A 24,206-nucleotide genomic window follows, 5' to 3' on the forward strand; every position below is an offset into this window, starting at 1 on the left:
GTAACTGTGCTAACCACCGAGCCAGCCTGCAGCCCTAAAGTGCAAAAATTATCCTTAATATTTTTAATATGTGATAATAAAGTAGTTTGTGGCTCTAATAAGAAATGTTTGTGAGAGCTGGATTGCTCTTTGTATTTTTCTGTGCGTGTGTATGACTAAGCTATGGATACATTTGAAGGTTCAGTTGGGAATTGTGAGGAGGGGAGGCTCTTCTCCAGTGAGGTCTTGGCTCACACATCAGACTGCAGACAGGAGAAATCTGGATGATTTCTTCAGTAAAAGCAGTTCCAGGAAAACTGTGAACACTGTGTTCTGAAAATGGGGATTTAAACATAGTAACAGTGACTCTGTTTCTGGAAAGAAACATTGAATTTTCATGTAATTTCTTTAACTAAAAACCTAAATCAAATTCACAACTGTTGTATTAGATTTATTTTCAGACATCTGACTGTGAAACTTCTCCACATTGTAGTTAGCAAGATAGCCCTTTATTTTGATATTTTACTTGTACTGTTTTTTTTCTTCTTTTTTTGTATGTAATTTGAATGAAACTAAATTTCAATTAATTTAGAAAAAAAAGCACTGTGACGTCCCAAGGGTAAACAATATAACAAATATAATAACATAATATAAAATATACAGTCTATGTTTTCAATAGATAATATTATTATTATTAATATTTACCATTTTAATTAATGGTTCAGGAATTACTGAAATTGCTAGCAGACATAAAAACACACATATCTTTGTACTGATCTAACTCAAGCATCTGCTGTAACTTATAGGCTCAGGATAACACATTTCATTTTCATTATAAGACTGACTGTCCATCGTCTTGTTTAAAATTTACTTCAATGACTACATCGGTTTATGCTTGCAGCTACTATTGCAGTAACGCCATATATTACTGTATTTCAGCTATATGACCTTTTGCTGAAAATGATTTTTCACATGTTTGCAAATTATTTCACTACAGAAGCGGGGAATCTGTGCACAACAGTTCAGTGGAAAAGCATCTGAGACTATGTTCGATAACAATGACACATCAGAATATGTAGATAATGAAGTTCATTGCAAATATGCTGTTGAGGAAGGATATGTGGTGCAATTTTTTAAAATGTTTTTGTCAAGATCATGCAATACCTACGTTGTATTCTAGATTTTTTGAACAAATTAAAAGCTTTATATTCTTAAGACATTAGAATCCCTTTGATCATTAGACAAAACTAGACATTAGTGTGGTACCCATCACAGCCTTGAACTTTTCTTCCTTCAAAGCAAATCAACATAAATGAACACACACTTAACGTATACGGTAAACTTTAACTGCACCCCACCTGCCTTTTTCCTTCCGCCGACATACGGCTTCCTACTTCTGGCTTTTACTTTCTGAGAATTACCTGCTGGCTTGTTATTAGCTGCCATCAAACAACAGAGCCTGGAGACTGGCCTTTACCTTCCCTTCCCGTTTTCCTGCCCCTCCATATTTCTCCAACAGAACTCGTCATCTGCCACAAACGACCTTCTTCTTCTTCTTATATAACTAATAACTGCTTCCATGTGAGGCTGACAGAGAGATACATGCAGATTTAAAACCCAACATTTGCTCCCCTGTATGTTCTTAGCTGTCGCTCATGGATTTATAGACGCTGCATATTTACTGTCCCATCACCCAACTCATCACTTTGTGTTTTCAGGGTTCGTGAGAGTGGAGACACAAGCTGGAAGGACGGGCAGCAGGGGAGAGACACTTAACAGCATAAATCTAACTTACTGCAAGTGGGGAAGTCTGAATAGTGAGGAGCCTCTATGTCTGTGTAACAGGTGTACGCAAGGGTGTCCAGTGGAGTACAGCTGCAGTGTAGACAGACACGCACACACACGCACACACACACACACCAAACTAAATTCAGTTTAAATTTGGTCATTATTGTAACTCTGACTTCACCAGGAAAAATGCGCTCATTGAATCACAACTGAGTCATGATGGCAGTGATTGACTACTTACAGTGACCCTTCACAACACTAAAATCAGGCTGGCAGCTGTTTAATAAAAGCTGCTCTTTGCTCCAGTTTCCTTCACTGTTCTGGGAAAAGATTATTCCCCTTGAAGGCAGTTGGAGTGAAAACATCCAACGGAGTTCCCCAGAGGAACCCAACTGTGCCCAAGAAAGCTGGTGAGATGACAAGAAATGAGAAAGCAATATTTTCAAAATCCCACTTTATTTGTTTAATGCTCTGTTTAGGGAAGAGAACAAGAGCTGGGAGAAATTCAGCAGAAACCACAGGGGAATGTGAGGCAAAGTGTGCAATTTGATGGTTGTTGATTTTCTATGTATGAGAGCGCAAACATGTATTAAGTTGTTTTTAATGGTCAGTTTTCAGAAAACAGCAGCTCATCCCTTCATTCATTCCTTCCACCCACTCTGCCTGTCTTTGTGTACATGTGTTTGTACCTGTGGCCTTCTCAGGGTTGTTACACATGAAGCAGAGCCAACCTCCTTCTTCCTCACTGTAACCAAACAGGTCGAAGAAACGCACCTCCTCCAGCTGGATCTGAAGATTGTCCAGGTCCTGAAGGCAAACGGACAGATAGCAGACAAAGACAGATGAAATCATGGTGCATCAGACATATTAAAACATCCTGTGTTACATGTCTATTATAATGTCTTAGTGGAGATGACATGATCAGTAGTGATTATATATCTCATCCCGTAACTCAAATAATGAAGGTGCACAAAAAATGTAGACAGATGAATATGTTTTTGGTTACAACCTTGCATCCATTGTTCACTGCTGGCTGCTGTTTATTCATATTCTTCACTTTGTGGTTAACATGACACTGTACTAGAAGACATTTCAAGGACTTCAAAGAATTGTAATGGGGCGTTATTGAAAAGATCAGGCTTTATATATGGGTTTATGGAGATTACAGCGATGCATCAGCACCACTCCTGATCCTGTGGACTATCTTAGGACATCCTTTTTGTCCTCCTTAGTTTATATTTACATAAAACACTGAAAGGAGAAAGAAGTCAGACAGGTGTACTACAGGGCAGGTTTGACAAAGTCAGACTTTCTTTGCCTTAGCTGGTTTGACAAAGCCTAAAACTCTAGTCAGAGATAATGGGTATCACCACAGTGGTTTCTTTGTCAACTCAGGTTTCCTCCATCAAGCTCTATGTGCACTCCCATAAAAGGGAACATTTGATGTGTCATTAAACTCTTCTGCAAGTCAAGGAGAACAGGTTGTTATAATAGAGACCAATGAAGAATATGAAACATTTATTTCAACAAAAAATAGATTTCATTGATTTTAATTAAGTCTGACATTGTCCTATGAAGGATGATACATGGAAATCACTTTAGTTTGTGGCCAAATCAAAGTAAAAATCATCGTGATTGACTGAATATTCTCTGTGACAAATACCACAGTAACAGGTGTCCTGTCTGTGTTCTACTAGCTGCACGATCAGGCAGCACATCAGGACCAAACATAAAAACCTATTTATACATTATCTGCATCACCTACTGACTGAATGTTGGTTGCCATAGCAATACAACACATACAGTTTGCATAACGCATCACTAACACACAGCTCAACATCTATCCACAAGATATAACATATTCCCTCAGCTGATAATCTGTATCACTCAGAGAAATGTCAGGAAAAGAATTGGTGAAGTGGCATCTTAAAGTCAATTCTAATTTCTAAACATCCCTCCTGAAGCAGAGTATCGGTGACGTAAAAGTTACCAGAGTGATCCAGCAGGTTAGAAGACGACCACCTTTGTGACACTGAACACTCTGGATTTAGGCTCAACATACCTCGCTAACCCATTAATCTCACTTTGTAGTAGAGCCCTCAGCTTTTAAAATCTGTGCTTGCCAATGCCCAATCACACACGCACGCACAAAAGTGACCCTCAACTCTAGGAGGTAGCCACTTAAAAGCGTGACATTGCAGTCATGAAGTGCTGCAGACTGACAAACATCAGAGTTCCCATGTGCATCTGAGTGTGTGTCAGAACAGAAAGCTATGGAAGGCCAGACCCCCATTAGAGGTCCCTGAAGACCTTCTGCACATGGTAAGAGTTACACTTCACTTTAAATACACACAAACACACTTCAGTGACACTTAAACCCTTGAGATAATACATATTTATCTTTTGCTGGTTTGGAAGGAAATAAGGAGATGATGGATTACAGTCATCAGTCTTCATGACAAAGAAACAGTGTTTCTGCTTTACGTGTTTAGACTGTATTTATGGTATCCATATCTTTACTAAAACAAAATCTCTGTACTTTTGTCTTCATATTGTGATTGCTATTATGTGCTTAACCAGATCTTATCTATTTTGAGTTCACAGTTTAACGTAGCTTACACTCTCTGCTTCACCATTTCTCTGAGGCTACAGCCTTACTGAAGCTTTTACACACTGAACAGATCATCACTCTGATAATCCATTAAGAAAGAGAGCAATATTTCTCACTACAACAACGTTAGAATCACATGAAACCTCCAGAGGCAGCTGGATTTAAATGAATGTAAGAAAAACAGGTAGCTGTAAAGCTGTGCTACTAGTGTGTCTGACCTTTTGACCTGTTCCCCTTCAGTCTTTGATAGTAATGAGTGAGGATGTAAATGTGAAAGCTGTTTTTTATGGACGTATTCCCATTTGGCTCAAACTCAAACCCTCATTTGAACACACACACTCAGTACTGGTCATTAACAAGCACAAATGTGACCGAAAGAGTGGCAGTGCATTTAGATTCCTCCATACATCAGAGCTTTTTTTTATCCTGCTACAACTTAAATAACCGAGGCGAAAAGACTTTGCCTGCAGATACAGATAAACCAGGACCATGTGTGTCTGAGAGAGACGGGCCATCTGTGGGTTTACACGAACATTAATATTCTCTAAGGGTGCAGAGGACAGAGCAGTCTTTAGGATGTTGCAAGAGAGAAAAATCCTGATAATGACTGGTGGAAAATCCATACAGAGAAAGTGTGAAAGACAGGAAAGGTGAAAGCAAAAATGACAGAGAAGGTAAGAAGAGGGATGGAAGAAAGTACAAGAAGCAAAAGAGAACATAAAACGGCCACAACCAGTTACATTAATTACTTAACTTGGCTATTTCAGTGCCGTACTACTTATATATGCTTCTGTTCTACTATATTTAAGACTGCAATATTTAGTCCACGTCATGGATATGACTGTAGTAACTATAACTCTGCACTGGCATCTCTGTACCTTTTTGTGCAGCGCTGCTGATGACCACTAGGTGCTGACTTCAAAAAATCACTGACTCTACCGAACTCATTCTGCTAAAAAAGCAGCATCACTTCTCCAGAAATACTGAAGTAATAATCTTTTCAGTGAGTCAGTGTGACCTCAATTGCTCAGTTCCGGCCCTTTGATAAAGTGTGCTGGTGGTATTGTTGTGTCAAAATGGTTTTAGACTGAGCAGAAGGCTAAGTTTGCTCTCCTGCTGCTTTCCTCAGTTTTTAAACTCAACGTGCCTCTTGCTTCTTCCAGACATGCAGCCCTACTGTGTTTGTGTTTAAGTAGCTACACAAGCAACATCCTTACAGGTTGCTGTCAATCAATCTTTTAATTAAACGATAGTACTTGAATACAAAATATATAACACGTGACGACCAGTCTTTGCTTCTAGAAAGCAAATATCCACACTATGTGGTAGCTCCTGGCACCGAACAAAAAAGATGGAGCTGAACATTAGCATTTAAACTGGCTGCAGAGTGAACCAATAGGTGACAGCCCACTACGTCCATCTTGATACACAGTGAAATGGTACAGATTTAGCTACCAGTCATGTAGTCAAAGGGGAACTCAGCTTGTTTCACTTAAGCGTAAAGTCCAAGTCAACTGGTGAAAATGGCTGATTAAAATCTTCTGTGGCTTTGTAGAGAAAGTTGAGAAAATATCTCAGCGTTGAGACAAAATAATTTATTACAGAAAGCATGCCTCATAAACTGAGGGTGTGGCACTTGGGGGGGGGGCATTTATCAAGCAGAGAAAGTCACTATGAAGTTGCATTATGACGAACAGTCCAGGCTTTGGAGGTGTGACTCATTTCAGGGCCTCTCCTTTTTTGCAGAAGTTAAACGCTTAGCTTCAACCATCTACAACACCGAAATGCTACAAACACTGATGCATCAGTGTTTAAAGTTTAATATTGTAATACTTACACAATAAGAAATTCATAGGCTCAGTGGTGCTGCAAAACGGGAACTTTTATTTTTTAAACTTAAGTACAATTTGTACTTGGACTTTCACTTCAGGAAGTATTCCCCCCTGTTGGTACTAAAAGTTCCTCATTGAATGGTGATAACTTATGATTAAAAAAAAAAAAAAAAAAAAAGTTTTTCATCCAAGTAATGAAGTGTTGCGTCTTGAGGCCGACGAACTGGAATAGCTCCCGACAGTTTCTCGTTGAATCATTTTGTAATCATCACTCTGGCTCATTTTGGCTTTCAGAGACATGAAAAGCACCTTTTTTGGATTAGACAATTCAGCTCCTGGCTAAACAAAAAGCCAAAGTAATTAACATAGCTTTAGCATTGTTTACCAGTGACAAAGCAAAGTTGTAAAAAAAAAGCGACAGGACGACAAAAAAAGGCAGAAGTGGAAAGACGATGAAAGACAAACTGTGAGTCAGAGGTTGAGCAACAATGTGTAAGAGTGAACACAGAGGCCAAATACTGCTGCATAACACACTGAGAAATGAATCACTGATACTGAGCAAAATGAGTAAGATTGTTCACATTTGCTGATTGAGTTGATTACCAGAAAACTGCACTGTGTGAGTGTGTACCAAAGCAAATGTAAATGATCAGTATATGGTTTGAATGAACTTTAAGGTTACTGTGTTTAGAGTGACAAATTTGTAGCCAGGAAACAGCCTGATGTGGACAAACACAACCCCACGTTTGATTCACTGGGACCAGAAAGGTGGATTCAATAAGAAGAGATGGAGGAACAATGGCTGGATTATGTGAGCCTGAATATAATCTATCTATCCTCATGTAACCCCCTCTCTCGTTCCAATGCACCCCCTACCTCTTTCTGAAACTCTCTGTCCTCCTCCTCCTCTGTCCATCACTGTTTTTACATCGGAACTATAATTTGATCAGCATGCGAGATAGCATGTACACAAGGCTGACGACAACTGCAGGCAGGACACAACTGCAACAATAAACAGATGTACTGAATCTGCAAAAGATGTACTGAATTAGGAGTTAATCTGTATTTAAAACCACTGTTTTTTATGTAGCCTCTTTAATTTTTTTATTATATGTTTGGAAAACATGAGAAAATCTCTTATTTGACAAATTGAAAGAATCCAAATAACTTAAAATAGGGAAGTTTAAGCAGCACACAACTAAATTTACCACGTGCTAGTCCAGTTGTTTGCTTGCAAAAGTTCATTCGAAACTGGTGAGGAAAAGAGAGGAGAGAAGCGGAGGGAAAAGACAGTGAGAGGGTGAAGCAGGAAGAGGAGGAGAGAGGGGAGTGTGAGTGAGGAGAAAGGTGAGTGGATGAGAAGTGGGAGTGTTGGGAAGGAGAGAGGAGGGGAGATGGATGAAAGCAATAAACAAGGAACAGGCTTTAGTCGTCTCTGTGGACATTCATCTTCAGGCCTGTCTGGGCATATATATAAGACCACAGCAGGGGTCCTGACGTTTCAAACAGGCACGGACAGAGCTATCAACTCCCCTCTTTCTCTCTTTTTTGTCCTTAAACATCTTTATCTAATCGCAGCCACAGCTCTGTCTTTAGCTTTATCTTTCAGTACCCTGCCTTCCTCCCTCCACCAAACTTTATCGGCACCACGGTTGTATCAACAAATGCTCTTACTCTCTGCAAACCACAAAAAAAAGGTCAAACAATACTTGTAACACCAGTATCTCCCCTCTCAGGCTTCCACTTTCCTCAGTCTCCCATCATATCTGCCTCCCCTCTTTTCCTCTTTCTCTTCCTCTGTTAATATTACTCCACTATATCTTATTTTATTTTACCTTACACCCCTTCTTTTATATTACATTCCCTCTCTCCCTCTACTTGTCTTTCCACTATGTAAGATAAAGCTTTGCCCCTTCTAATCGCCACTCTTTTATCATCTTTTCACCAAACTTTCCTTCATCCTGCTTAACGTTTTATTCCCATACCATTATTCATGCTCTTCATTTTCTTTAACCTTTCCTTTTTTCTTCAACTGCACCTTATATGACCATCTTCTCTCTAGACTACATTGTAAAGAAAGAACTGTCATTTTTTTTGGCACAACTGACTGATTTTTTTTATTTTTAGTTTTCTTTTTACATGTTTTCCCTGGTTTATTGAATTACAGAAAAAGATAATAATAAACAAGGAAAGTATTATTTTTTATGTTAACCCTAAAAAACTGGTTAAAACTGTAAATAATGTCCACATAAAATGTAAATATTTTTTTCGAATATTGGTAGCCTATTGGTTACTGTTTTTTTGTTTGTTTGTTTTTAAGAAAAATTTGTCTATTAAGGATTGAAAAATAGTTTTAAAAATTGAAACTGTTATTTTATAGATTTTCCGTTTTGTTAACTAACAAATAATATCCAGTAAAATCACAGAAAAATGCATTAATTTAAATGTTGAAAGTTAAAAAAATAAAATAAAATACAGGAAAAAAAATACAACTAATGTCCACATCAAAAATCTGTAATTTTCAAATAGCAATTTGTTCTTTTACAAGGTGTCACCATCAAATTACAATTTAAATAAGTTAAAAATAGCTTTTCTTGTTTTTTTTCCTTTCTTTCTTGTTTTTTTTTTCACAGATGTTTACCCCCTTTTTTGGCCCTTTTCATACCACCTACCTGGGTCACATTTTTTTTTACAGATTTTTATTTACAGTGTACACTCCCTTTTCACTTCATTTCGGGTCTGTGACCTTCCAGCACAACCTCAATCACTGATACCTCGACTCCTCTTATTAGACATAACTCCTTTAATATTCATTTTCCCTCCATTTATCTATAACTTTATCGTGGCCTTTTCTTTTTAGCTGCTCTTCATCCTCCCTTTCCTCTCCTGTCGTTTTAGGTAGGTTTTAACACTCCTCTCTCCTTTTTAACGCTTCAGCTCTATCATGCCTGTGTGTTTTTTATTTGATCTTGCCCATTTTCTCTACATTGCCTTTATTCGTTCAGTCACCACTTTACGTTCCTCCCTCGTACTTATCTGCTCTCATCTTTACTGGAATGAACACTGTGATGGCACAGCTTTCCATTTTTGTATGACTCATTTATTTTTATTTGTATCTCACAACCTCTCAGAGACTCTCTCTCTCTTTTTAACTATTTTCATCCTTTAAAGTCATTACGTTTTCTGATTACTGCACCTCTCTCAGCCTTTTCCTCCTTTATTTCTCACGTCCAACCTTTTCATCCTTGCCTCCCTGTCATTTTTGTTGCCCTTACCTCCCTCCTTCCCTCTCATTTTTGCTCACACAAGCTTCCTATTATCTCTGTGTCATAAAACCACTAAACTGACTTGTCAGAAGGCGAACATAAGTTCCTCTTAAATCAGTGAAGCCTCATAAAGCCCCATAGTCTCCTTTTAAATCTCCCTGTCGGTACAGATGTAATTGGTAACCTTTTCTGTCTCATTTATGTAGCAGCTTTCCACCCTTCACATCTCTTCTCTTGTTGTTAACTACATGTGTTTCTGATTGGTTGATAGGGACCGGAGTGGAGCTGTAGGTCTGATGGAGAAGGAAAGAAAGCAAAGAGGAAATGCGCTGCATATGGATGGAGAGAGAGGTTGTGACCTTCTTCTTCCCCCTCTCCTGCTAAATCTCATCTTCTTTTCACTGGGACTACATTTCTTTTAAAGCAAAAACAGGCATTAAAGGTCCATCATTCTGTGTGCTTGGCAGGAACGTTGGATCCCTATCAGTGCCAAAACTGAAGCTATTAAATTGAATGTATATCAGCCAAGCAGTTTAAAATGAAATAAGGTACTGCAAAGTACCATAGCAGTCTTTAAGTTCTGCTATGGTACTTTGCAGCAGTAAGCAAAGCGAGCCTTTTGCCACTCTCTGCATGAGCTTTACAGTTAGTACATTTTACTTTGAGGGCAGCGATGTTGACACTGACTTGTGGTTAGCAGTATCAATAATTTATGCTCAACAGTTTTCTAACAGATATTTTCTGTGCCCTTTTTTTGAAAATTGCTCTAAAGCATGCCTGAAATAAATGCTTGATGAAGGAAAATAGTCTTGTCAATGAAGATTGACTTGACAGCTTACATATTTTATCATTCTTGTTGTTACATGACGTAAATACAGGCGGACATTCCAACAAATCGACAGATAAAAAGGTTTTTACTCACACAACTATTCTTAAAGCACATAATCACGCCTTGCTATCATCTGACACTAACATCCATCTCAGATGAATAGACAAATCTAAGTATAGGTGTCAGTGCATCCAAAATGCACTAAGGACTCATTGAGATCTGACACATTTGCAGATATTCTGGGCCACATAAGGCAACACTATTTTAGCAATATGCACGTGAACGTGTCCTGGGTCACACTGAAGGACCATCAACTAAACTGACAACCTCAATGGAAGTGGAAATACGTACACATTCTTGTTTTAAAATCACACGAGCTGACTTTGTTCATTACTTCAAAAAAACCTGAAAAGCAGAGATATATTACAAGTCTGTCAAATATCTTTAAACATCTAGGGCAATGGGATTTTCTGGAATATGCCACAGAATAGACCCCATCTATGTTTTGTTTTATTTGTTTTTAACACATATAATTTTTGGCCGACAATGCATGGAAAGTGCATTCCTGCATACATTTGGTCTTTGTAAATGGAAATGATGAAACTGTTTTGATTTGTTTATAGCACAGGGTGATGTGATCTAGTCAGACGCAGTCACTCAAGATGCATGTGGAGACAGATGTGAATCCCAACACCTGAGTGTGTCATCTGAAATTCTGATTATGAAGGTCACAATAGATACCAGGAAGAAAAAAAATCTGATCAGTGTGACTGTAGTTTTTACATATTTGTTTGTGTACAGCTTCTGAACATCTTAATTTATAAGTTTAAAGACCTCCAGTGACAATTCAGTTATTTTTACCTTTTTAAAATGTACATGTTCACCATGCCTAAGCAACTCCCCCTTGAAATCCCTCACATAGAGTAGTTTTACAGTGTTTAAATAGGTGAGCTGGTGTGCTAGAGGTGCAGTTAGTGGGGTAGAAAGGGGCAGCAACTTCATAGATCTGAACTTTCTAGAGGAAGCAACTCTGTAGTTACATTGAAGCCATTTTAAGGCAGTAAGGGATTGTTTTCATAGAAAAAAATGCAAAATATGTAACTTTGATAGCCAGAAACTATTTTTTAGGGGTTTAATCAATCCTCAAGGGGAGACTTAAGAGGTGCTTACAAGAGGGATTTTATCTTTGAACAGAGCCAGACAAGCTGTTTCCCCTCAATTTCTAGTCTTTATGCGAAGATAAGCTGTCAGGCTCCTGGCTGTAGATTCATATTTAATAGAGACGAAAGTGATTGCTTTAAAGCTTCAGGTAGGTGGTCCACTTCAAGCCAGTTGTGATCAGCAGGAAAGGTATTTTGCTGGTGCTTAAGTAAACCAGAGATTTTACTGGAGACGGATACAGTAAAGATGTCTATGCTGTATAGATTATATATGTATGTGTCACTTCGCTTGGACTCGCCGTCCTTTTTACCCCAAAAGTCTCCTTAAGATGAATCATTACATTTCCGGATGAAGACTTGGTTTCGGGTTAGGACAAGGTTAGGTTTAGGCAAGCAGTAATTATGATTATGCTTAGAGTAAATCTCCAGGAAATTAATGTATTTCAATGCAGTATCCTCCAAAGTAATGGAAACATGACGTGTGTGTGAAAGCATGCGCTGCATTAGCAGCAACTCTTCCATCCGTTAAACGTGTATGCGCACACGTGTTTATTTTTGTGTGAATGTTAGTGGATGTGTGTACACGTGTGAGTGTGCACATGTGCGCTGGTATGTTGAAGCTCCATATGGTAACCATAGCCGGTCCGTCTCATCGCAGTCGCAACACACGCTTAGAGAAACGACAGCTGTATTTTCTTTGTGGGTCTAATTATTTCCTAACGACCACTTAGCTTGTCACATTATGAAGGGACAGCACGAGAAACACCACCCACACCCGCGTACTTACAAAAACACGCTGAAACAGACACATATTCACACACACTGGTCAGTCAGGTTTTCAATCTTTTGACACACAGACGTGACACAGATGAGGAGTCATGGTGAGTATAGGCCTTGTATACAATAATGTCCATTTAGTGCATTCCATATCTAAACAAAGTGGATGTTGACACTTTTCTATCTTTGAGTTTCTTATTTCTTTCTTTTTTTTTAACACAACCGATGACTTCATGCTCTCTGCTGGAGACAGATAACTTTTACGAGGAAGCAGCCTGAACACACACACACTCACAAGCACACACACACTGAGGTCCAGTACCTTCCTGTGTGGGGTGGTGTGCTGTGTCATGGCCATAGAAAAGCTGTGAGCTCCTTTAAGCTGCGTCTTCTCCCAAAGAGAAGCCAGTCTTTGGATGCACTCGTCCTTGGTGCACAGAGGTACACTTGATTTACTCTGGTCAAAAGAGAGAAAAAATAAAACAGCAGGAGATTAAAAAATTATCCACAAAAAAAATTATTCAAAACAGAGCTATGGTTGGGAGAAAGACAGTCGAGAAATGTGGGCAAGTAGGAGAAAGAAATAAAAACATCTGGCCAACAAAGATAGTCTTGTTTGCAACAGATTGAACCACTTTTTACATTCCGGGACAGTCCCTCTGCTATAAATTTCTTCAAGCATTCTCACATGCAGCAATGCATGTTTCAGAATCAACAGATTGTAAGATTGCAGTTTCAGGTTTTACTTCTAAATGCAAAGAATTTAAGGTAGTCAAAAAGACATTTAAGTTAGAAAACCAGTAATCATTGAAACAAAGCTGAGCACCCCAGTGGTTTCCAAATAGCCTAATTGCATGAAAACAATGTACAAAAGTCACCCAAACAGGGCATAGATACCCCAACAGAAGCAATAGAAGGTCCTATTACTAATTTTTTAAAAATATATTGTAGATTTATCTAAAAAATAATACCAATTTTTTAGTAGTATGGTAACCTGTAGCGTATTGTGAGGTATCTACGCCCTGTTTTGCTGATTTTTGCACATGGTTCTCATTATCCCTATGCTTATGTATTACAATTGTGGGACCCTACGACCTTTTCTATGATACATATTTTTCTCTATTCGCTATTTCTACTATTATATGAAGGAATGTGGTGATCTTCTATTATGGTAAGCCATTGCTTATTTTTGTGGGTTCACGAAGACAGTGAAAGAATGTAACAGTGTTACTCTGAGATCTACAATCAGTCTAATATCATTGTCATTTTGAAAAAGACGAGTCCAGAAAAATTGATTTGAATTTGATCAATTTCAGCGTATATATTGAGGTAGTTGCTATTTATTGTCGATTGTCAAATGTAGAATTTTCTTTCCATTTGGAAATACATACTAAATACACACAGTCTGATGAACAGATCACACGTCTTATTCTTCTTACCTGATGAATGTCTAATGACAGAAAGGAAAGTGTTTGGGAGTTCACGCTTTCCTTACACAGTTTTTATTTCTTAAAACAAAGCACTATGACACACAGTATGTGAGACTATCATGCCATGTTTGATGGTTGTAGATATTATGTTTTGTGCTTGTACTTCTGCACAGTTGGACATTTGGGTGCACCTGTAGATGTAGCAGCATGATGTGAATCCAAAGATGAGGTTGTCGGCTGGTCAGGTTGAAGGAGGACTTGGCGTACAGACAGTAGAGGCCCTTCAAAGGACAAGAGAACGACAGCTTGGCCACACAGCCTCGATGTGAATCTGTCAAACAAGCAGACACGCAAAGGGGTGAAAATGACTAAATTCTCAATATTTAGCAGATTTCTCTGCGTGTGTCTGCAGCTCCTGCACATATGGACTTGAGTAACCTTGGGAACATATTTACAGGGTGATTCACAGCACAAGAGGACAGTGCGTCTCGTAATCGTCAGAAAATATCTTCTCTTCACGTCACTGCCTCCCACTAACTTCTAGCTCTGAGCCAAAATGAGGAAACCAGCAATGGGGCAAAATGATTATCTAAAATAAAATGTTTTTTTCTTGGCAGTTCCTTTAGCTGCATGACAAGCATCCTGCAGTACAATTGGGTCTTATTTCACTGGTAACAAAGTTTCTTTCTTTTAACTGGGCGCCCGTTCAGACAAAAAAGAGTTACAAAACAGCTGTGTTGGATGTCTGCTACAACATTTGCTGACAAATTCTAACCACTATGGTAAAGCCGACTGGTACACTTTACGGGTGCTTATCACGAGCTGCCAGTGCTCATTTTTGCGTTCTCTCAGTCTGGTTATCAATGTGATTATTAAAAACACTAACTAAACTACATGAAGTGGTCTCATTGGTCTCTGTTCTGTCAGGAGCTGAAAGTCTAGAGGATCATAAATGTATTATTCCAAATGAGCAACAAAGGGAACACCAACAGAGTCAGACGATGACACAACAGAGTCCCACCCAACAAGCAGTAAGAGCAAGAGCAGCCTAATTACGTTAGTGCAACTCAGAGCAGCAAAGAGCATGTTGACGTAGCATCAACAATCGGTACGACATTATTGATAACACTGTTCGAGCGGCCCAAGATGTAAAAGAAGAGAAGCACAAACTGTATTTCTGCTCCCAGAAACATCTGTCATATGAGCACATGAAATCACAAGTTAGCCTCACGGGGCTTCATAATGTGTACAGCACACAGAACACCCTTTTGTCCTTAGACCCTCAGGTTTCGGATTGGTTCTGCAGACGCTTGGCCTAAAGATTACCTGGACACATGACAAACAGATATGAAACCATGACCTTGTGGATTCTCTTACAATTAGATTTATTATTTTCTGTTAAACAAATTTATGCTGTTAATATAATCTCTGAGTTTCTCATATTCACTTTAACAGTGCAACAATGCAATATTTAACAAGTTGCTGATGTGTATACAAATAGTTTCCTGTCTGCCTTCCTCATGTTTTCAGTGTGCAAAGGCACGAGTTCAAAAATAGTTAACTGAATACAGGTTTCCTTGTTTGTCATAGTTCCATCAACACATACAAGGTTTGTATGGGTGCGTGTCATTAGCACATGTGCGTTTCCAAGTCTGTTTGTATCAGACAGTCGTCACGCTGCATAGTTTTTGTGTCTCCGTGTGCATGCGGGTAGAAATTTGGATTGAGCATTCAAGTGCATTTTTCCGTGTAATCCTCGTCCTCTGAGATGGAGGGTCAGCGTCTCATGTGCAGGTCAGCCAGCAACCCGATGACATCATCCTGCAGAGACCACACGTGACATCATACGCTGAGCGCCTCGGGGTCGATTCTCATTAAGAGACTTAATGCTAAGAGAGCGAACGCAAAGCGCCAATTATGGGATGAGTGCGTGCGTGTATCCTGAATGTTTTGTATATTTACATTCATTTTCAGATTTAATCAATTAACCACAAGGCCGAAAGGAGGAGTTTGTTATTTTTTTGTTTCCTGTTTTGAGTGTGTGCATATATGTGTGTAATGTGTCGGTGCTGTTTGACTCCTGGCTGCCTCTCAGACAGAATGACATTAAGACCGAAGGCGGAGCAATAACATCCTCTGCTGTCAATCAAAATATCATCACCTCTTGTGCTGCATCGTGTTTGAGTGTGGTTTTCCGTGTATGTATATGTGTGTTTGTGAACTTTGTCTGTTCTTAATATGTCAAAAAAAAAAAAAAAATGCAGCTTAGGTCGAGCTCACGGCTGCAGATGGCTCAAACAAAGGAATGCACAGAGGAAGGTGATGTAAAATTGCATATTTATGTGTGCACTCATGTGTATTGTTAAATGCCTGCACATACAGGTGTGTTGAGTTCTTGTTGCCCAACATTCCTTGTATAAAAGTACCTATTTAAATATGTCCCTCTGTATGCATGAAATATTTTTAGGATTTATGCCACATTCCGCTCTTTGTTTATCATTTCAAGAGGGTCTGGATCATGTTATAAAATCAGATTCAACATGAAAACAGCGATGACAAGCGCCGCTGTAAGATGGCCGTGGAGGTTTAATTCAAGTGAAGCAGATCGAATTGAAAAACTGAAAATAAGCAGAAATAATCAGACATGAATGAAAATAAAATATCGAATCCCTAAATTTGAGAAGAATGAGCGCGGAAATGCGAAAATGGATTATAAAGTTTTAGAAAATGGATTAGATTACTTTGAGAAATAAGCGGTTTCTCGTTTCATTGTTTTATTCACATGAACTGCTTGAACCTTTATTCTGGTCTACATGCACCTCCTGGCACGAAAGTACTCATATATACATGTACTTCTTGCATACATACTGCAGTATGTGTGCATAAAATTCATCTGTCTCTGCTTAGTGTCGTGGGTTTTGCTCATGTCATTCGTTTCTTTCTGGTTGTCTGTTTTTCCACATACTAACTCTCCTGTCATTTCAGACCTGGACAATCCCACCTGCCCTGTTTCTTGCTAATTTATCACCTGACCTTCCCCACCTCTCCGCTCACCTGCATCCACTTGCCTGATCAGCTCCTTCTGGATTTAAACCCCTGGGTCACCGTGCTTTCCAGCATTACCTCTAGCATGTTAGGAATGCCCATGTTTTTGACTAAACCTGTAAATCTGGACCCTGTTTTGCCTGCCTGCTTTATATAACCCTTTAAGAGACTTTTGCATCCAGTAAACTTTTTAAATTTTGCATGCTGGCTTTTGCCCTGCGCTTTTAGGTCCATTAAAATGGAGCCGTGGCAACTTAGACCTGATTCTGCTGGAAGATATAATAGACTATAATGACCGTTCCCACTTCACAGCAGATCTCTGCCTCCATCCTTGACTAATTCTTTCATTAACAAATCAGTTCCCTGGCATTTTCCCCTTTAAGTTTGGCTCTTAGTCTTTATATTACAATACCTTGTTTCTCTCCAGATTAAGAACAAGTTCACTGGTTTCAGGAGTTCAATTAAAAGATGCATTTAACAATTCATTTTTCTGATTCTGTATATATATTGTTTTCCTCAATGAGGTTTCTTCTACAATCACTCAAACTTCCCTTTTTGGAAAAACACAAATTTTTGGAGTTGCCGCATCAACAACATCCTTATGGTCTGATCAACGCAAATATAAAATCATCAACTGATTATTCTAAAACACTTCCCAACTTCCTCCATCTGGCCGTCATTACAGATAAGAACAGTCTTTTTCACACTAAAATACACAGCAAAAGCAGGGACAGGAGCACTTTGCAGAGGGCTGAAATCCAAAGGGACTGAAAAACAACATTGCTGTTGGACAGTTCCAGCGTTTAATATGCATTTGTGATGAGGAGGCAGAATTTGAGGCGCAGGCTCAAGAAATGAAATCCAGATTTTGTGAATGGGGAATTAATTGAGGCTGCAATAGCAAAAAAAAAAGGCACCTTTTCAAACACACTCTGATAAAAGATGTCCCTATAGATAGACTGCGCTTTATTGCACAATATAATCGCTGTGACCTAAAATTAAACAAATCATTAAATTTAATGAACGTCATACATAGCAAAACGCACATACTACAGTAAAACTCTGTCTTTCAAGATTCAGGGCATTGAGATGATGATAAAGTCTATGAGCTGTGGGTGACAGATTGAAGTTGTTACTTTAATATGAAACCTTTTGGATTTGCAAACTGAAAGCTGTGGAATGTCCAGGTCTTACTGAGAGACTAAGGAACTAATTAGACCTTTGCTGTGATGGTTGTGTGGTTTGTTTCATCTTTGTTTTTATATGTATGAATCCCTATCAAACATTGTTCTTCAATACTAATGTTTGACATTTTGTGTATTTATGACTTTGAGGCTGTATTGAACTTTTTGTATGTACGTTTTTATTTATTTTTTTGCTTTGTTGCTGTTTTTTGTTTTCTTTTTAGTGGGTGTGCACTAATCAATTCACATAATCCACTCACTTGATTGCCTAGCCAAAAGAATTTATTGGTAGGTGGAGTCTAGTATTGTTGGTGCAGCTCTTGTTTGACTGATAATAGACACCTGTGCTTTGGTCTGATTGGTTAACTGAGCATGTCTATATGGACCTGCCTTCAGCAGCTCATTGCTATGACCTGAAGAAGGCATGAGCTGCTACATGTGTGCATTTTTTTAAAATTGTCCAGCCAGTAATGCAATAAAGACATTTTAAACCATTAAGTCCTGTTGCAAAATATGCATGGAGCTACAGCTGAGTGTAGGGGGCACCTCAGGTCTTCACTGGTTATTCTAAGGAGTGACTTGGTTTTAAGAGGTTTTTCTTTTCCCTCTTTCTTCTTTTTTCTAAAATGAAAGTTAATGAACTGATGTCACCAAAAACCTGTTAGCTTATTCTTCTGTACTATAAGCTTCCACTGTTGTCCGAAAACTATTAAACATTGCTGTGCTCAGTAATCCATCCAACCATTATCTATACAACGCTTAATCCTCACTAGGGTCACGGAGGGGCTGGAGTCTATCCCAGCTGACTCAGGGCGAAGGCAAGGGACATCCTGGACAGGTCACCAGTCTATCACAGGGCTACACTTAGAGACAGACAACCAAGCACACTCACATTCACACCTACGGACAATTTTGAATCACCAATTAACCTCAACATGTTTTTGGACTGTGTGGGAGGAAGCTGGAGAACCCAGAGAGAACCCACACTGCACGGGGAGAACATGCAAACTCCACGCAGAAAGATTCCGGTGCCCCCTCACCAGGACGCGAAGCGGCAACCTTCTTGCTGTGAGGCAACAGTGCTACCAACTGCGCCACCCTGCAGCTCGTGCTCAGTAATAAGTTTCTTTATTCCCATGCACACTATCCTGCTTCCATAAACACTCACTAAAGCTGAGAACAGTCCCCAAACATACAAGATGCACTCCCTGAATGATTTTTCTCAAAACAACTGACCAGGTGCTTAAAGAAAAAAAAAATCCAATACTAAAGTGCACATGGGACCCACATTTTAAAGATTTACTTCTTCAATAGGAATACAAGAGTTTAGAAGTGGACTCCACAAGCAGTAAGGAAATGTGAATTTCTTTGATTGAACAAACAGAACATCACCAGTTTGATTCTTTCAGGACCTGATAAACTCGTAAGATGTGGAAAAACAATTCTATTTTGATCTGTTCAAATTACATTCATTTCAAAACCAAAAGTTTCTTCTGCATTGTGTCTATTATTGTGGGTTACACATACTGTAAACCCCGGTCAAATTCAGCAGGGGAGAAATATTTTAGTAAATGGAGACTACTCTCACAGTGTATTGTTTCTGTGTGGATTTACCACTGACTTTAAATGTTAAAGTCAAAGACCACTTAAACAGACTTTTTAAAAAATAATAATAATTAAGGATATTAAGGAAGAAATATATACTGTGCAGCTTTGTAACTAGTTGGTTTTTTGTTTTTGGTGGGGAGTTTTGACCGCTACCAAATTACAGCAGACAAATGTATTCCACAGGAAAATCCCATGATGTTCTGGTGACTCAGTGGTTTGAAATACGGCTTTTGGCACACAAATTGTCCGGACACAACATATAGTGTAGGATGTCTGTCCAGACAGGTTATAAATTATGGGAGGAACAAAACATGCAGCAAATATTCAGGACTGTAAGTGAGAGGCTGAAGGAGAACTCACACCCATATGCCTTCTGGACAGGATTAAAATCAGCAATCAGCACATGCAATATTAAAATCATCCTACACCACCTGGGGAAATAAATCCCTGTCCACTTGAGGTTTAAGAGACCCTAATCAATTCTCTACTGACTGCTGCATCTGTGAATATGTGTGTGTGTGTGTGAAGCAAGACAGGACAGAGAGAAAGGGGAGGAGGGGGGTGTATTCTTACCATACCATTAATCAACCCCAGCCACCACATCTGACTGTAATCTCATTCAGGTTCAGCAGGTTAAGTAAACCCTCCCTCTGCCTTTCTCTGTGGACTCCCTCTTTGTAGTCCACGTACAACACTACCAAACATTTTAATGTTATTGAATACCTATAATGCTATAAATCTTGCTGGTCTCAGAGAATGCATGCACTCATGTTTGTATTACCTTCTATCGCACACTGCTCCGGTATGGGGATCTGCTGCACCATGTCTTTACAGAACCCTCTGATGGTCTCCATATTTTCTCTTAAATGTATGAAGAGTCTGTCAGCCTCTCCCTGCTCCACTTTTTCTCCCTCCATCTCTGTGCTTTGGCCTTTCTCAGCCTCTTTTAGCCGTCTGTCCAGGGCAGCAGTGATGGGCAGGGAGCAGTCACCTGTCAGTCTCCTCTCAGCAGGTGATGCTTCCTGGTTTTCTGAGTGCTGATTAGGCAAAGTATTGGAAAGAGCATTTTCTGTACTGAGCTCCACTCCTTCACAGTCCTCCCCAGTGTCTGAGTTGATGGAGCGCGAACGTACAGCATGGAGAGCAAGGCTCTTTGACCTGAGAGAAACCATGAAATAAGAACAGTTAAAATGATGCAAAATCATGAATATCAATCATTTAAATTCCTTCTGTTTCCTGCACTTCCTGCACATGCTTCCCAGGGTGTGACTGGGTATTAGTTTAGTGGCTTCCCCACTGAAGCAAAATGCGATTAGGACACATTATTTAGTCATTTTCCAACAATTAGAATTAATATTAAATAGCAAAATGTCAAAATCTTAGTCCATGACAAGAGGACTTTTGGGCAAAAGTATGTTTTTCCTATGATGCTGATCTCTTTTGAATAACTTTCCCTGCTGAAAACAACAGTGTTTTACTCTTTCAGCATTTATATGTTGTGGTAAACTATGGTTAAAGGATTTGGCACTCCACCATTAGTTATGCAGAGCTCTGTGTCATGTGATGTCACTACTGTAGCTGCCATAAGTAGATCTAAAATGCTAACATAAGTAAAACTGAACTCTAAAAACTAAACAAACCCTCTAAAAGAATGAAAGAAAAACTGAAAGAGTGAGTCCCAAATTAACGGGAATTTTCGTTTATCATCCTGCTTAATAAATTGTCCATCCATCTGTCCATTATCGACACACCGCTTAATCCTCTGTGGGGTTGCAGGGGCTGAAGGCAGGGACATGTGGACAGATTACCAGTCCATCACAGGGTATGATTAAATTGTGTCTATCAAATACATCAATTATTCTATAAAAGACAAATTTGCAGTAGTATAACTTAGTTATTTTCAGACTGTTGCTGAAAATGTCCCGCAACAGAAATCAGTCATCTGAGTCTATCATCGACAACTTTTAAAACCATTTTAAATACAACACATCATGTATGACTACTGTGTTAAAGTGCTGGCTTTCAGTTTTAAGGATTAAAAGTGGGTTTTAAACTAGAGATCTAGATCAGTGTTACCTATTTCTACGATGCATGGAGAAGTCTGAAGAGATCAAAAATCTAGAAACGGTTGTTGTATAAGGAACAACTTTCCAGTTGGACCAGTTTGTTTCAGCCTATGGCCTTCACATCTCAACCAGTGTAGGACCCTAAACTGTTTTATACATATTTACAAGTTCAAAGACGAACATGCATAAAATGTTCCCTATCATACAGACAAAGGTCTTGAGTTTGTTTTAGTTTACTGTTCTTGTACAGACCGTTTATCTGACTTTATTCCAACCTGTATAGCCACTAAAATTGCTGAAGACGAGATTGAAAGGCATAAAGACCCTAAAACAAGTCAAAACGAAGCAGGAGACTGACACAACAACTTTAAAGATAGATGTAATTATTTACTTTACGTGTGCGGTTATTTTCCTTCCCCAAAATTAGATGTCATGATTCATACTGTTTACCTGCTATGAATGTGACTAACTTAAAATAAAAAAGTTGTAATATTATCTCCAGTTTTAACTAATTCATGAAACTACAACAGCATAAATACAAGTAAATGCCACAAGATGGAGTGCTGTCTGCTCCATCTATATGTAAAAAAAAAAAAGAAAGAAAAAAAAGTGTAATTTCTTTTCTATTAAATAAACAATATGTCTTTTAATATTTGATAGTCTTGAATTTCTTCAATAAGCAGACAAAGATTAATGTCTCCTTGGCTCCAGGCATCTTTTAAATCCTCCAGGCTTCACTGTAACAGCGATAACAGACTATTCTTCATAAAAATTAAATCTTCCTATCCAGTCGGATTTGAAAAGAGATTCAGCAGAGTCGTGTTATTGTTACATGCTAACTGACCTGTTGAATCTCATCTCACGTCTCTCCTCCCTGACAGCTTGGCTCAGGCTGTAGCGTCGCTGGGGGGCAGGAGAGTCCTCCACCACCTCCTCCTCTTCCTCCTCCCCCATTTTCTCCTCAAACGCCTGAATCTTCACCTGCAGCCGCTGCTCCAACGCGACTCCTCCTCCTCCACCTGGAAGAGCTGCATGGGGAGAAGGACACGCCTCATCCACCCTGTCACAAACAAACAAACACACAGAAAAAAGTTGGTTTGTAACCGTTGTGCCTGTGAGATGAAACTAAACAGACACACTTGGATGGTTTTGCAGCAGCTACACTTTCCCCCCCTCTCTGCTCTTCTGGTTACTTTTGTGTAATTTCTCACTTTCTCACGATGACTGGCTCTATTTCTGTGTCTCTCAGCTCCTTCATAATCAAGCTGTCCTGATTTCTTTTTCAACAAATGACCTTTAAACAATCCACTTGTTCGCTGACATCCAACTGCCCTATTGTTTTTTCTCTGTCTGCCCCCCCTTTCACTGATAAACCACCCTGCCTCTTTCAATTCCTCGTTCCTTCTATCGTTCTCCCACAAGACCCCAAGCAAAGCTTTTGGAAGCCTCCACTCCTGCACACAATGTTCTTATTTAAGAGAGAGCTGTGTGTGTCATTCCCACACTGCAGCCAGATGAATCCCAGTCAACTTATGCGCATGCAAACGCGCACACACTGACACAAACACATGCCGTCCACACATGCTGTGCGTGTATACAGCTTTCTAAGGCACTTTTCATGACGTCCACATATTGTACACATAGCTCTTATGAAAGGAGTCACTGGAGGAAAGAACTGGATATAAAGAAGCAAAGAAAAACATTTTAGTAACATTTGGCCTATAAATATTAGCGAGCGCTTTCACCATATGAGAGAGAAATAGCAAAGTTGTCCACTGAGGATAAAGAAAGTAGGAGACAATGTCAAAGCAGAGTTTTAACTGTAAGCTAAATCTGTATCCATTTCTTTTTCCATTTAATTTCCTTTCCTTTAGGTTGTGACCACTAAGCGGTTTCATAATAACATAAAGTGTGCATATCTCGGCTGTCAGCCCATGTGAACATATCTTGATGTTGATTAAATTTGCATGTTCTATTGTGGAGGCTCTTAAGTAAATTCATTATCGAGGTAAATCTAATATTGATGTTAACCTCTTCTATATGCTATGTTAAACCCTCCCTCGGGTGAAAATTGTGGGTTTTTCCTTACCTTGTTAACATGTCCATAAAGTGTGTTTTACATGCTAGAGGACATCAAGAGTGGAGTAAGCAGTCAGTGCCATGACTGAGCCTTTCCTCCTTGAAACTGCAGTGTATCGATGACAGTTTCAAACAAGGATTAAGACTTCTGGGGTTTCAGACTGATCCTAGTCAACTTGCAGGGAAGAGCTTTCTGTATCATAATCAGTTTCCAGTGCAGAATTTTTCCAATATTAGAAGTGGCAATTACAAAGTGTGAAGCAGTTTTACAGTGTTTGAGCAGAGATGTAGGTGAGCTGGTGTGCTGGGGCTGCAGCGAGTGGGGCGGGATAAGTGGAGGCAGGTGGGGACATGGATCTGCACACTCTCAAGGAAGCAACAGTGTAGAGTTTTAAAGCCATTTTTAGGCAGGAAGAGATTACGTTCATGAAAAAACTGTGAAACATGCAAGTCTGATACACGGAGACACGTTTTTAAAGGTTACATCAACAACCAGAGAGGGTGTTCAAATGCTATCTGCTCAATATGTGTCCATTCTTTAAAGGAGGCCTC

At 39.2% G+C, this 24,206-nt stretch overlaps 1 protein-coding gene across 2 annotated transcripts in view; it reads right to left on the bottom strand.

Moving 5' to 3' along the window:
- Positions 1-24,206, bottom strand: part of veph1 (ventricular zone expressed PH domain-containing 1) — an 81,564-nt gene that overhangs the window by 14,539 nt on the left and 42,819 nt on the right. Inside the window, exons 7-11 of one of the 2 annotated variants that reach the window (XM_008285519.1) lie at positions 22,420-22,635; positions 20,291-20,667; positions 13,864-14,003; positions 12,565-12,699; positions 2,457-2,574 (exon numbers count right to left, since the gene is read on the bottom strand). In XM_008285519.1, coding sequence (XP_008283741.1) covers positions 2,457-2,574; positions 12,565-12,699; positions 13,864-14,003; positions 20,291-20,667; positions 22,420-22,635 — 986 coding nt within the window. The remainder of the gene's footprint in view (positions 1-2,456; positions 2,575-12,564; positions 12,700-13,863; positions 14,004-20,290; positions 20,668-22,419; positions 22,636-24,206) is intronic. The other variant, XM_008285520.1, reaches the window with a different exon arrangement.

The sequence above is a fragment of the Stegastes partitus genome, unplaced genomic scaffold (assembly GCF_000690725.1).
Source record: "Stegastes partitus isolate 25-593 unplaced genomic scaffold, Stegastes_partitus-1.0.2 Scaffold406, whole genome shotgun sequence".
Lineage (NCBI taxonomy): Eukaryota > Metazoa > Chordata > Actinopteri > Pomacentridae > Stegastes > Stegastes partitus.